Source organism: Magnolia sinica, chromosome 14 (assembly GCF_029962835.1).
Source record: "Magnolia sinica isolate HGM2019 chromosome 14, MsV1, whole genome shotgun sequence".
In the NCBI taxonomy this organism is placed as follows: Eukaryota; Viridiplantae; Streptophyta; class Magnoliopsida; order Magnoliales; family Magnoliaceae; genus Magnolia; species Magnolia sinica.
The window spans coordinates 80,507,711-80,522,281 of record NC_080586.1 but is presented as its reverse complement, the minus strand read 5'-3'; the positions used below and the strand labels follow the sequence as shown (position 1 = coordinate 80,522,281).

The following is a 14,571-nucleotide window of genomic DNA, read 5'->3' as shown; positions in this document are numbered from 1 at the left end:
CAGTTTGAGGCAGATATAGGTGGAAAACGGAGATCCAAATGAGGTTTCTGTTGCCACATTGCTGCAAGTGCCCAACAGAATGAAATACCAAACATCCTCTATAATCCCAATTCAGGAGATATAGAAAGCAAGCTGTTAATCTCGCTGACTGATCCTAAACATGCATAAAGATAAGATGGACCCAAGATTAGACAAGTATAGAAGGATAATTAGCTTAAGAATAATGCATAAAAGATAACTGAATGCTTCATGAAATTATCCAAAAAGAGATGAATATGGATCCCATCGGCAATCAAAGGTACATGCTAGAATAAAACAAGAACTGCATGTTTCTTCCTACAGCTACAAAACCTCTCTTGGAAGGAAGTCTGTGTTGCTTACATCTAATCTGTATGATTCATGTAGACATTCCTTTTGAAAATGACGAGTGGTTTTATAACAGCAGACGCCCACTATTCATTTCTAGTAGATGTAAGGCAATATCCTCCATGGAACAAGCTTGCAGTATTCTTTCCAGTCTTCTTTGTACTTCTGTGCACACCGAGCTTCATCTCTTCTCTCTCTCCATATCAGCAGAATAAGAAGATACAATGGGTAAAAGTATGGAACTATAGAACTGCAAGAAAGGTAAAGATGTTGAGTAATGATTGCCCTTCTACGTTGTTCTATATGATAGGAACTATAGGTATGACAAGTATTTTTATTTTTATTTTATACATGCACTCACACCACAGTGAGATTTCACCACAATGGGCACTTGAACCCATGACCTCCTGTTGAAACTCTTGTGAGTCTACCAGGGGCATGAGCAAGGACCCTATAGGCAAGTCAAGCATGCTTGGGTCTACAGTTTGGGTGAGTGGGGCTCATCAGTTTTTTGTTTTCGACAAGTGAGGCCTGCCATGTATGGCTGCAACTTGGGTTCAGGTCAACCTGAACATGATTAACCCGAGATCAGTTCGGGTTGGGTCAGGTTGTCAAGGTCCTCGGGTTGTCTAGGTTGAGCAAACTTGGATAGGGTTAGGTCATGTAGAGAATAATCACGTGTATCTGGGTCGGGTTGGGATGATTTGGGTCGAGTTGAGCATGGAGGAATTCGGGTTGAGTTTGGATTGGAGTTCCATTTGGGTTGGGTTGTGGGTTGGGCCTCTTGAGGTTGGGTTGGCTCAGGTTGAACTTCAACCCGACCCAACCAGCCTGAGTTGCATCCCTACCGCCATGGTCTTTGGCCTTTATTTGTGGAAAGTAATGTTTCCGTAAGATTGAAGCAGTAGAATCTTATAATCTGGGATCTTTTCAGGGAATCCTCCATCCATGGTGAGGCCCATCAGATCAATGGTCTTGACCCATGAACCACGGGGAAAACTTGAGTGATGTTTAGTGCCTCAGTTTCTGAGGCTCATTAACCTATATTCCTCATAGAGCCAATAGAAACCAGTTTGAGAAATTACCTGGCTCCACAGGGTAAGCTCAATGATAGTGCCAGCAACAAGTCCCCAAGGTAATTGCAGTGCCTAGCAACTCCCCTGCAATAAAGTGAACGAATTTTACAACGAATCATGAGTGATGAAAAGTCATAACCTGAGTCTCTCACCAAAGGAATCATGAGTGATGAAAGTCATAACCTGAGTCTGTCACCAAAGAAATCATAAGTGATGAAAAGTCATAACTTGAGTCTCTCACCAAAGGGATTCGTAACTTACATTGAACGATGTGCATACGTGTGCCAACCTTGAAGATGCCCTAGCCCAAAAAGTCAGGTCGGTGCACTCATGACATAGTGTTGTCATGTGCGATCGCATATGCACATATCCATATGTATGTGATCATGGCACATATGCGAAAATATGCGATCGCATATGTCATGTATCCAATCGCATATTGGCCATGGCACATTAAATTTTTTATTTTTATTTTTTGCAAAAAATAAAAATAAAAAATTTTGCCTATAAAAAGGCTTCCAAACCTCCTCCATTTACAATATTCTCACCCCAAAACTCTCTTACTCTATTCTCTTGTATTTCTTAATTCTCTCTCTCTCTCTCTCTCTCTCTCTCTCTCTCTCTCTCTCTCTCATTTCCTACTTCCAAGTGGTCTTAATCTCTCCGTCTCTCTCCTACATTCCCTCTCTCTTGGAAGTTGGAAGGTCAAGATTCAAGCACTTTCAAGTTTTAAGGAAGATAGTTTGTTGATTTTCTACAATAATAAATAAATAGCTTGTTGATTTTGTTGCTACTATAGAGAATACTAGTGTATTGTGTATGTGGTTAGTGGCCCGTTTAGTCCCTTTTAGTGTAAGTGCATGTGCACACTTCCCTCTTCTCCTACTGTGTACTATATGCATTATTATAATAAAACATTATGTGTTGGGATAAGCAAGCCTAACACAACATCTCTCCCAAACTCGCCTCCTTCTTCTCTCTCAATATTCTCCTTTCTTCACATTATTATCATCAAATCATTTTCTACTTGGTATCAGAGCATAGATCTAGGCATTCAGCATCCAACAAATTGAGAGGCGACACGTCACCTTGCTGACGTTAGCAGTCGTACGGTTGACGTCAGCGTTGTACGAACATATGGACTCCGTTTGAGCTAAAAGTTTAGGGGTTTGATAGATCTTGATTTTAGAAGATTTGTCATAATTTTTTTTAGAATTTTTTGGATCTCCTTTCATGGTATTTTGGGCGAAATAGAGAAATTAAAAAATCGGGCCCATCTTCCGTTTTTCTTCGATCTACCTCAAATCGGTAAGCTTTTTTTTTTTTTTTTTGTTTCCTTGCTCAAGATGGATCGAAATCTTCCTCCCAAGCTACCCATGGAGGATTTTTTTTACTTAAGGTCAATGTTTGAGAGGTTTTTAACCTCAAACGGACGTGCGGCTAGGCCGTTTTTCACTCAGTTGGGCTTTTTTTGACTGAGTTTCATGGTATTTTGGATGATTGATATTTGTTTGAGGTTTATCTCTTATTATCTTGAAGGATTGAGTGAGATAGAGTTGTTTGAATCAATCCTTCTTGGCATAGAGCCGCTCTTGGCATAGGTTTTTTTCTCTTGGACTCTCCTATGGCTGACAAAGGGCCCTCATCTCTTGGCATAGGGTCTCTTGAATCCAACCCCTTGCAGATTACCTCCACTAAGTTGAATGGTGACAACTATCTTCAATGGGCACAATCTGTAAAAGTATTTTTAGGAGCCCGTGAGAAGTCATACATCTTGGATGATCCCCCAAACTCTACAGATGTTACCTAAAAGTCTTGGACAAAGGAGAATTATCAAGTTATTGCATGGTTGTTGAATAGTATGGATTCCTCGATCAGCCACTTAGTGATGTTTTTATCCTCAGCTAAAGGCATTTGGGATACGCTTCATGATATGTTCTCGGAATCTCAGAATTTTTCATGGGTATTTCAGCTTATTTAAGAAATTGGTCGGTTCCAACAAAACTCCAGATCATTAAAAGCTTACTATTTGACACTTCGGGGTATGTGGGATGAGTTGGATATGTATCAGCCTCTTCCTTCCAAATGTAAAGAGGATCAGAACATGCTCATAAGCAGCGGAATGATACTCGTATCATGCAGTTCCTAGCTGGGTTGAATTCTGATTATCTTCATGTTCGAGATCAGGTTGTTATGCAGGATCCTCTTCCCCCATTGACGACAGTCTATGCCATGTGTCAGCGTGCTACTCTCTACTCTTCCTTCTCATTCATTTGTGCCACCCGAGCGTTCGGCACATCTTGTTGGCGATCAGTCCTCTCTTGGTCTTCGGGTACTATCCTTGAGTTCAGGGCGCATTTCTGATTTTGGTTGTCGTGGTAGAGGCCGTGAGGGAGATCGCAGTCATGGCAGCTGTAGTTTTCGTGGTCGTGGCAGACGTGGACGAAGACGTAATGGTTCCTGCATTTGTTCACATTGCGGTTCCATCCCTCTTTCTTCTTCCTTATCTGTCCTCAGTCTTGCATGTGCCTAGTTTTCCATTAAACTTATTGTCTGTTAGCTCTCTTACTAAATTATTAAATTGTTCCACTTCTCTTCTTATTGTTTGTTTCAGGACCTACAGACAAAGAGAGTGATTGGGGGGGGCATGAGCGAGGAGGCGTTTATCTTCTCAATGATACACCCGTTGTCGCTTCTAGTACCATTTCTCTGGATCGAGAGTCCATGACTCGGTGGCATTGCCGCTTAGGCCACCCATACATAGCTAGATTGAGAATTTTGTTTCCCTCCTTATCTATCACTAAACCGTTATACTGTGATATTTGTGAATTGTCTAAACATCATCATGCTATGTTTCCTCCTAGCTCTTATGGGAGGAAATCTCAACCTTTTCTTCCGGTTCACTCGGATGTCTGGGGACCAGCTCCGGTTACCTCCACTTTTGAATTTAGATATTTTGTTACCTTTATTGATGATTATTCACGCATGACTTGGATTTATCCTTTGAAATCTGAAAGTGAAGTGTTTGATGCGTTTAAAGTGTTTTATCATGAAGTGTGCACTCAATTTCAATGTTCTATCAAAACCCTTCATTGTGATGAATACGTTTACTGCCTTTCTGTCCTTCTTGCAGGAACGTGGTATTTTCTCTAGGACGTCGTGTGCTCGCACATCTCAACAAAATGATATTGCAGAACGAAAGAATTGTCATCTTCTTGAAGTTGCTAGCACCCTTCTGCTTGGTATGCATTTACCTAAACATTTTTGGGGTGATGTTCTTCAAACCGCTACTTTTCTTATTAATCATATACCCTCACGTATCCTGTCTTACAAATCTTCATTTACTATATTGTATCCTCATGATAATCCATTTCCTCTATCACTTAATGTTTTTAGTTGTACATGCTTTGTTCAAATTTTGGATGTAAGTAATGATAAACTTAGCCCTAGGGCAATTAAATGTGTCTTTCTAGGGTATACTCGGATCAGAAAGGGTATGAATGTTTTGACCCATTGACTCGCAAAAAATGTCTTCGCCAATGAAACCTTCTTTGAGGATATTTCTTTTTTTCTCAGCTCTAGGCCGATCCCTCTGTGATCCTCTTACGAGTCAGGGGGAGTATGACTCTTATCCTCTTTCCACTAGTGATCATGGGAAAACTCCTCTCCCCTTCATTCAGCATCCTATTGGTGATTTGGATGAGTCTAAGCCTCTTTGGGTGCATCATCATCGAGATAAATCTTCACACGCTCAACCATCCACCATTCCGCTCACTTTGGATATTAGCTTAGGTGACTCTCTTACCTCGAGTTTAGATCTTCCCATTGCCTTGCGCAAAAGGTCATGATCTTGTACTCAACATCCCATTAGTAATTTCGTTTCATATGATCATCTTTCACCGTCTTTTCAGTCGTTTGCAGCTTCCCTTTCATCACAGATTATTCCTCGATCTCTCTCACATGATCTTGGAAGTCCTGATTGGACAAAGGTGATGATAGAAGAAATGTCTGCTCTTGAGAAGAATCATACTTAGGACCTTGTGCCACTTCCTTTAGGCCATAAACCTGTTGGTTGTCGATGGGTTTATACGATCAAGTTTCTTTCAGACGACTCCATTGATCGCTATAAAGCCCGTCTTGTTGCTAAGGGTTACACACAGACTAATGGTGTGGATGACTTCGAGACATTCTCTCCGGTGGCTAAACTTTATGTTTAGTTCATTGTTTAATTGATTTGATTTCTCTCAAATGTATTTTAAATATGTAAAATTAGTTATCTATTAACTTAGGAAAGTTCCCCTTAGTTTCTTATTTTTTAATCATTTTTTAAAAAAACTTTTCCCTATTTTTCATTTTTTTTTAAATTTAAAAAAAAGAAAAGAAAAGAAAAGAAAAAATATTTGCGGTCACATAGGCGCATAGGCATTTGCGATCGTCCATGATCCCATATGCAATTTGACAACAGTGATCACATGTACGAAAGATATGGATAGTCAAAAGAATCAACCAACAAGTCCATACACAAAGTACATGTGCCCCACATGTGCAAAAGAAAGGAGTTGTCACAAGAATAGTCCAATGGGTCCACATTCAGCGTATGAGCAGCTTGGATTTTACAGAAGGCTGCATGAGTCTTGTTCTTATCTCTCCCAAATATCTTGTGTTGGTGCATTAACCTGTGTTGCTACATTTTATGCTTAAAGTGAAAATATATTTTATTCTTCATTCTATTTAACTATTTGGATGAGTTGGCATTGTCTATGTGTGGGTGGGTGGGTGCATGCGTGCGTGGGCATGCATGTGTGTCAAAAGGTAAGCCGGTTGAGCCTTTTCATATAGCTTAATCTGAAGAATCATGCCTTTGATCTTTCCATAGGACAGGACAATCCTCTCCTTTTTTTTCTCATGAATTATGAAATTTTGTTAGGGGGCAAGAACTGCAGGTCAAAACCGTCTCTGTTTCCATAGGAGTCGGGCCTCTTCCCCCCCCTTTTTTCTCCTTTTTTGATGAATTATGAAAAAGAACAGCAGGCCAAAAGCAGACTTCCACGTCAGCAGTATGATGTTATACCATCTCTCATCATGTCATATCTGAGAAGAAATCTGATAGATGAGGAAATTGTTTATCTTATCAGAGCCTAGTACAAGTTCTTGAGGTTGTTCCGTTCCTAGAGAAAGTAGGAATGGTAGGATCTGGATTTCAGACACTGGGAGAATTCTCAGTCAAAATCTATCTACACTCGGCTTGCTGATGGAAGGTACGTAAGAATATGGCCCATCCCAAAACCAACTACAGTAGTGGCTTTCTGTTGGGTGGTGCAGCTGGACAAGGTGTTGATACGTGATTGTTTGCAAAGTAGTAGGATAATTAATATGAATGGTTCCATTCTGTGACCAAGGGACACAACAGAGTCTGTGATTGTGCATGCCTTTTGCTTTTTCGGTGTCGATGAGTACCCTTAGCTTGCTTGGCATGGCTTACTCAATGGCAAGTTCTATCATGATACTCCCCGAAAGCTTGGAGGTTCAGTTTCAGGCTCCCTTGAGATCAGATTCTCTAGAATCTTTGCATTCCAAATTTATTGTAGTATTTATTAAGAGAAAGCAGATCTTTCTGCAATAAGCTGGAAGAATCGGATGGTTGGTTGAGATGGAGAATAATGTATTGGACCTTGATCTTTGGGAAGCTGTAGGATTCAAGACCAATAATCTAAAAAAAGGCGCTAGAGAGGGTGGTGGAACAAAGTTTGGAGAACTTTGAGCTTCAATGGTAGATCAATTGGTATTCCCATCCATGCCAGTGCAGGATATTATTAGAGATAAGATGGACATTGTTGACTGTTTGAACAGCATTACGAGCAGAAATTGGTGTTGCTGATTCAAATTAATTCGAGATTAGAGCCCTGTAGCTAGGGGTCAGATATCACTCACAATTTCCAGGTCATCTCATTGAGGGCATCCGCAGGCTTTCCTTGGAGACTTGCAGATTGAACCAAAGAGATCTGAGAAACATGGAGCTTTTCCAGCTATTTTTACTCATTCACTTGTGGAAGGCAATATGAAATCCGATAGGGAAGGGCTCTTTAGACCCTCCTTGGACTTTGGGATTGTTCCCTTGTAGTTGTTCTTTTCCTTTCTAAAAACAAAGCTTCATCTACCAACTAATGAGCATACGTGTCTATAGGCCGGAAAGATATATACGCATCTTACCAGATGTTGAGAATGTTTATTCTTCATGAGCAAGAGAGCGCCACAACAAAATGTTTAGGATTTATTTTTGTATTCTTTTTCTCATTTTCTTTTGAACATGTGAAAGTAAGCTTCATTAAAGGCGTGCACTAAAGGAAGTAAAGATCCATTAATAAAGAGAGATGCAAAAAAAAAAAAAAAAAAAAAAAAAACTCTTAAAAGCTGACACAGCATATACAACATTTAAAACCAATACAAGCAACACCAAAACTTGCATGCATGTCAAACTTGAAATTTTTGTTTAACAAATGTTGGCTTTCCTTGTGTTTGGAATGCAAGCATGAACTGGTGGAGAAATTACTAACAATCACCAGCATCAGTTGGAAGTAGAGGTGGGCATCGAGTCGAATTGGACCGGATTAGGTCCAACTCGACTCGATTCGGTTTTTGCGAGCACCTGACCTGAACTCGATCCGATTCGGGACTGAGTCTAGTAGGGCTGACTCGATCCGACCCGATTCCTTGCTAGCCTGACCTGAACTGAGTCCGACTCGGTCAAGGAAACCGAGTAGGATCGAGTCGAGTTTGTCCGATCGATTCGAACTGGGTTGAGTCAAGCTGAGCTGGAGACTCTGGTGCCAGGAAGGAAACAAGAGGGAAATCAGGAGAGAAAGAGGGAGAATGAAGGAGATGATGGAAATCGGGAGAGAAAGGAGGAGATAGAAGGAGGGAAGGAGAGCAAGTCGACTCGGGTTGCGGTGCCGCACCACACCAGGCCGTCCGCCGAACCCGAGTCAGCAACCCAAACTCTCCTTTCACACCGGGTAGGACCTCAAAACCAGGTCAGGCCTTGTTCGTTGGTCGTGCTTCAACCAACAAGATGGGAAGGCTAGTATGGTTGCAGTTGTTTCACGCCACAAAGGTTCATCTGGCGCCGCCGTCTCTGGTAGGGTTAGGGTCTGGGTAGAAGAAGGGTAAAGGTTTAAAAAAGAAGAAGTAAAATCTGACTTTATACTACCCGATTCCGGTCCAGATCGGATCGAATCTGACCGGATCAGATCAAATCGAGTTGCTACATGACCCGAACTCGACTCGGTTTGGCGTTGGATCCGAGTGGGTCTACTCGATCCAACCTGACCCTGGCTTTCGTTTCGGGTTGGATCGGATCCGACCGGTTCGGTCGAGTCGGGTCGGATCCTACCCACCTCTGGTTGGAAGTAGGGACTGGCCCTAGAGCTGGACTTGCTTATTTCTCGGTGCTCAGATTCTCAATATGGACTCCTCCATGCCATTGAAACTTAACAGAGATAGAACTTGGAGATCTAGTATGCCTACTAAACCTTCTACAGAGTCATTCTCCTTCTAGTTCAGAGAGGGATTCCTGGGTCTGTGAACAAGAAAGATCTGGTAGTTTCTACGGGGTGGTTTGCAACTTTGGGTCAAGAGCATTGAAGGCACCAAAAGAATTCATTTGGTCATATGGGGGCCACAAGTTTATTGCACTAGCATAGCTAGTAGGGATTAGGGTTCTCATGGTGGATGATGGGCAGAAGAGGAATATGAACACGCCTAATATGTGTAGCATGTGCATGTGGAATGCAGAGTTTATCAATCCCCTATTCATGCATTGTGTTTCCACCAGAGCACTTTCTTTGATCTCTTTAATTGCAAATGGGTAACGCCAAGAATTGATTGGACCTTTTTTTCCTCATGTGGCATGGGGATGGGATCCATTGAAAGGGAAGAAAGTTGTGGAAGTTAACTCTTCTAGCGAGTGTACGGTGCATTTGGATGGAGTGAAACAACAGAAAACTTCGCAACCGGAATTGGTTACTAGACAAGGTGTTCAGAAGGACAAAGCTGGATCTTATGGCCTGGCCTCTTCTTTTGAGGAGTTTGCTAATTGTTCTTTAGATTCTTTGGTGTTTTGGTCATTTGTTGTGTAATCCTCATGTAGACTTCTCAATTATGCTTTCTTTATAAAATTCCTTAACTTTAAGGGGGGGTTGGCGAAGTTCAGTTAGGACTCAGGAGTAGAGAGAACATCTTGTCAGTCACTCAAGAATGGCTTGTCAAGATAGAATGGAAGGAATGTCCTTCATTGGTGCAAGGTGCTTAAAGAAAGATCCTTGGATTATGGATATAAAGGATAAATATTATTTCGAATAGTTGATGAAGAGTAAAAAGAATCTTTCTTTTTTATGAATAGCAATTTATTCAAAAGAAAGTAAAAGAAAATGGCAACAAACCCTAAATAGGTGCCCTCGACAAAACAAGCAGAGAACGAAACAAGGAAATCAAATCCAAATGGCCAAGCGGATGTTGGGGCTGATTTTTTTAAAAAAAAAATGAAAAAGAAGAATACAACACCTCACCTCAAAACTTCAAAGACTCGCACCGCCAGAGACCTATCCTCACAATCCCCTCTGTGGCTAAGGAATTAGCCAAATTGTTTGTTGCACAGGGCACATGGGAAAGAATATCTGCATGTTAGCACATAGCTCCCTGATTTCCCCTCTTTGCGTAGATGAACCATCACGTTGTCGCCCACCTCGAACACCTTCGGATGATGATGCTTGTCAGCCAGCTCCTTGTATTTGTCATTGGAAGCTTGCAACTTGGCATGAACATCAGCGTGAATGCCCATAATTCGGTCCGCCATATGTTCTGTAGCAATGCTTATGCCTGGGAGCTTGGGCAAAGGAGCCAAATCAAGAGTATGTTGGGCCATCTGTCGATACACAACTTCAAACAGGGACTTGCCAGTGGAATGGTTCAGCATGTTATTGAACACGAATTCCGCCTAAGCCAAGGCCAAATCCCACTACTTCGGTTTATCTCCATAAATACAACGAATGAGGTTTCCGAGCATACGATTCACCACTTCAGTTTGCCCATCGATTTACGGATGATACGCACTGCTAAACTTAAGTTAGGTGGCAACTTATTGTACATCCCGGTTGGAAATCTTTCTTCGTGCAGATGAACCATCACATTGTCTCCCATCTCGAACACCTTCGAATGCCAATGTTTGTCAATCGGCTCCTTGTATTTGTCATTGGAAGCTTGCAACTTGGAATGAACATTAACCTGAATGCCCATAATTTGGTCCGCCATATGTTCTACAGCAATGGTCATGCCTAGGAGCTTGGGCAAAGGAACCAAATCAAGAGTATAAATCAAGAGTATGTCAGGGCACTCGTCCGTACACAACTTCAAACGGGGACTTGCTAGTGGAACGGTTCAGCATGTTATTGAATGCGAATTCCGCCTGAGCCAAGGCTAAATCCCACTGCTTTGGTTTATCTCCAGAAATACACCGAATGGGGTTTCTAAGGGTATGGTTCACCACTTTAGTTTGCCCATCAGTCTGCGGATGATACGCATTACTGAATTGAAGTTGGATCTCAAATCGCTTCAATAAAGTCCTCCAAAAGTGGTGAGGAACTTCGTATCACAATTGGATGTGATGGATTTAGGAAAACCATGTAGCCGCCAGTGTTTGAAATATCGGTATCGCGTTATGTATTGTATCCTTGGGATACAAATACGTATCGGTTATCGCACGAGATATATCATTTGTATCAGGTAATTTATTATACTTTTTGGGAAACATTGGGAAAATAGTTGAATTTTCCAATGAAATTTAGGGATTGTTAAAAAAGACCTTAATACACACTTTTAAATAATAAGATCTCAAAAAAGAAGTGCACATAATAGGTTTCTATGCGCTGTCTAACTTCACTAATGTAACTATATTCATATTGAATGCATAACATTTAGAGTGTATGAATGATCATCAAACACCTTAAATACTTCGAAATTTGTCTAAATTGATAGCTGGTTGAAGGGAATTTCGAAAAAAAATAAAATATTTTAATAATATTCTATTAATTTTTACTTTAAAACTGAATTTTATTTTTTGAAAATTGACAAGGACTTAACAAATCAGTAGATCAACCCATACATTTTTGATTTCATGTTTGTAGTGCATCATTGCAAGCAATTTGGGAGAAATTAGGGAAACTTTTGAATTTTTCCCAAATCAGACCACCTATACTCAAATGTTGAAATTAGAGTGTATGTGCTGATCATTTCATCAAATACTTTGAAATTATTCTTATTTGATAAGTGGTTGAAGGAAATTTTTGAAAAAAACATGGAGAACATGAAGAACCAATGGATATCGAAATTAAAGCTCTAACTCCATGATTTTTCATGCAAAACATGAAGAACCAATGGATTTATAACCATTTGACACCGATTTAATATAAATTTATTTTTATTTTTTTTAGAAGGGATCTGAAATTGAAAATGCTCACCGGATCGAACATGTAGGATATATTGGAACTACTTATGTGTTTCGTATCGCACAAGTGGGATACAAGATATATCGTCGGATATATCTGCCGGTATCGATATTTAAAACAGTGGTAGCCACACAACCTCTCGAAAGAACAAGTTCGCAACATGTGCAACATCAAGAGTCTTCTTGCACGAAATAAAGTACATCTTTGAAAATATGTCCACCACCACGAACACCGAATCCATGTTTTGTTGGGTGCGCGGCAGACCAAGCACAAAATCCATGGATAAGTCCTCCCAAGGACCATTAGGGATAGGCAATGGAATGTATAAGCTCATATTCTGAGACTGCCTCTTGGAAGACTCACAAATGTGGCATCTTTGTACTGCTTTTCCCACATGACACTTCAACTGAGGCTAGTAGTATTATTCTTCCACAAGAGCTATAGTCTTGTCTCTCCTTAGGTGACTGTCGAGGCCACCTCTATGTAGCTCTTGGATGATACAGTCTTGCAACGAACTCCATGGAATGCACAACTGATTTCCTTTTAAGAGAAATCCTTCCTAGCATCTAGTCCACTCGTCCTTAAAATCGTCACCTTCTGAGTCAAGGTATTCTATATCGGTATCGGTTGGCGTAATGGTGCCAACCGATACCTATATGGATACGGGGGTGTAACGGCGATACGGGGGCGTAACGGCACATAACGATGCAATTTTTTTCCCCAAAAAATTTGAAAAAATATGGATTAAATCCGAAATATTCTAAGCATTCCAAATATGTATTCATTTATAAATTGGAACATGTTTATGGTGGTGTAACGGTCCACTCTTTGGTGAGAAGTTGTATCGGACTGTCTGATGAATTTATGAACCAAACAACCTGGAATTAATTGGAAACCTTTCATATTTAGTTTTCTAACTATATAATATCTACATAAATTTATTATAATGAATGTAATACCAAAACATCTTATATTTTCAAGTTTTCCTTTTATTTCTAGTGTAGTAGTGCAATGCATACTTCGTGACTCACATGCATTTTATTTCAATATATAGAGTTTAGGGACTTTTGTATCCTATTATGTAATTCATATACCTAACAAGTTGATATCATTTTTCCCATAAATATTTAAAAAAATTAAAATTAAATTGAGGTAAATAGTGTTGTCGATTCGGGGCTGGTTCGGAGACCATTTGATGCCCCAAACTAACCTCAAATTAATGCAATCTATTGGCACTTATCCCACTAATGGATTGGTGGACATTTATTCGACAATGAAAGATGAAAAATATTAAATGGTCTTATTTCAAAAAACAATTAGAAAAAAAAGAAGGTAAATCCAGATCTCAGGTGGACCATATAGTGGGCTAAGCTGGCCACCTCGATGTATTTGTATATCAATGCCACCAATCTGTTTTGCCAACTCATTTTAAGGCATGGTCCAAAAATTCAGGTAGATCTAAATCTTCAGTGGACCACTAGTGAGTATTCCTTTAAAAGTGGGGCCCACCTCAATACATTTGTTGTATATCCATGAGGGCCATCCTTTTTGCCAACCTATTTTAGGGCCTGGTCCAAAAAATGAGGCTGATCCAAATCTTAGGCGAACCACAAAATAGGGATTTAATTCCCACCATTAAAATTTTCTTAAGACATTTTTTTTTTTTTTTTGTATCAAGCTACTATTTGTGTTATCCCTTCATCAAGGTCAAAGTTTATGTGACCTTATCAATAGGTTCGATGGAAAATAAACATTATAGTGGACAACATAGATATACTACACATAAATTAAGGCGGGCCCATGTAACAAAACAGTGCAAGTGCACTGTTCAGCGGACACCGTAGAACACATTAAAAAACAAATTTAATCATAGCCACGTAGTCCATTCCGTTTTCGATATCAAAATGAAAAAGAAGAAAGAGAGAGAGAGAGAGAGAGAGAGAGAGAGAGAGAGAGAGAGAGAGAGAGAAGCAGAAGAAGAAGAATGGCCGCAGCCACAACAGTCCGAGAAGAAGAGGAAGAGGAAGAAGAAGGAGAAGAAGAAGAAAAGAGAGAAAAAAAGAAGAAAAAAAAGGTCATAGAATTTTTTTGGGGGGGGGGGGGGGGTGCCCGTTTCGATCCCATATCACGTAACAATGTCGGCCGTTACCGTTACGTATCGGCCGATATGGCTGTATCGTAACAGATACAGGAAACCCTCTTCTGAGTACAACTCTTTGAGGCAGTTGAACCAAACAACCTCCTTGCTCATAGCGATCAATAATGATGCATGTCAGCTAAGTGCAACAGCCACCTTATTCTGTTGCCTAGTTTTATGTTTCAGTGCAAATGTGAATTCCTGCAAGAATGAAATTCACCTATCATGCACACGATTTATGTTAGCCTGACTACTTATAAATTTAAGAGCTTGATGGTCTGTGTAAAGAATGAACTCTCATTGGATCAAGTACTGCCTCCAATGTCGCAATGCTTGGACCACTGCGTATAATTCAAGCTCATACATCGACCACTTTTTACGGGCATCACTGAGCTTGTCGCTGTGGAATGCTACTGGCCTACCTTCTTGTGATAATACTTCCCCAATTCCGACATATGAATCATCGCATTCAACCTCGAACAGTTTGTCGAAG

General features: G+C 40.4%; 1 protein-coding gene across 1 annotated transcript in view; it reads right to left on the bottom strand.

Moving 5' to 3' along the window:
- Nucleotides 1–228: 228 nt before the first annotated feature.
- LOC131224703 (delta(14)-sterol reductase-like) overlaps nucleotides 229–14,571 on the bottom strand; it is a 93,020-nt gene continuing 78,677 nt past the window's right edge. The window contains exons 12-13 of the mRNA XM_058220013.1: nucleotides 1,452–1,526; nucleotides 229–616 (exon numbers count right to left, since the gene is read on the bottom strand). Of these exons, the coding sequence (XP_058075996.1) occupies nucleotides 463–616; nucleotides 1,452–1,526 (229 nt within the window). The 3' untranslated portion in view covers nucleotides 229–462. The remainder of the gene's footprint in view (nucleotides 617–1,451; nucleotides 1,527–14,571) is intronic.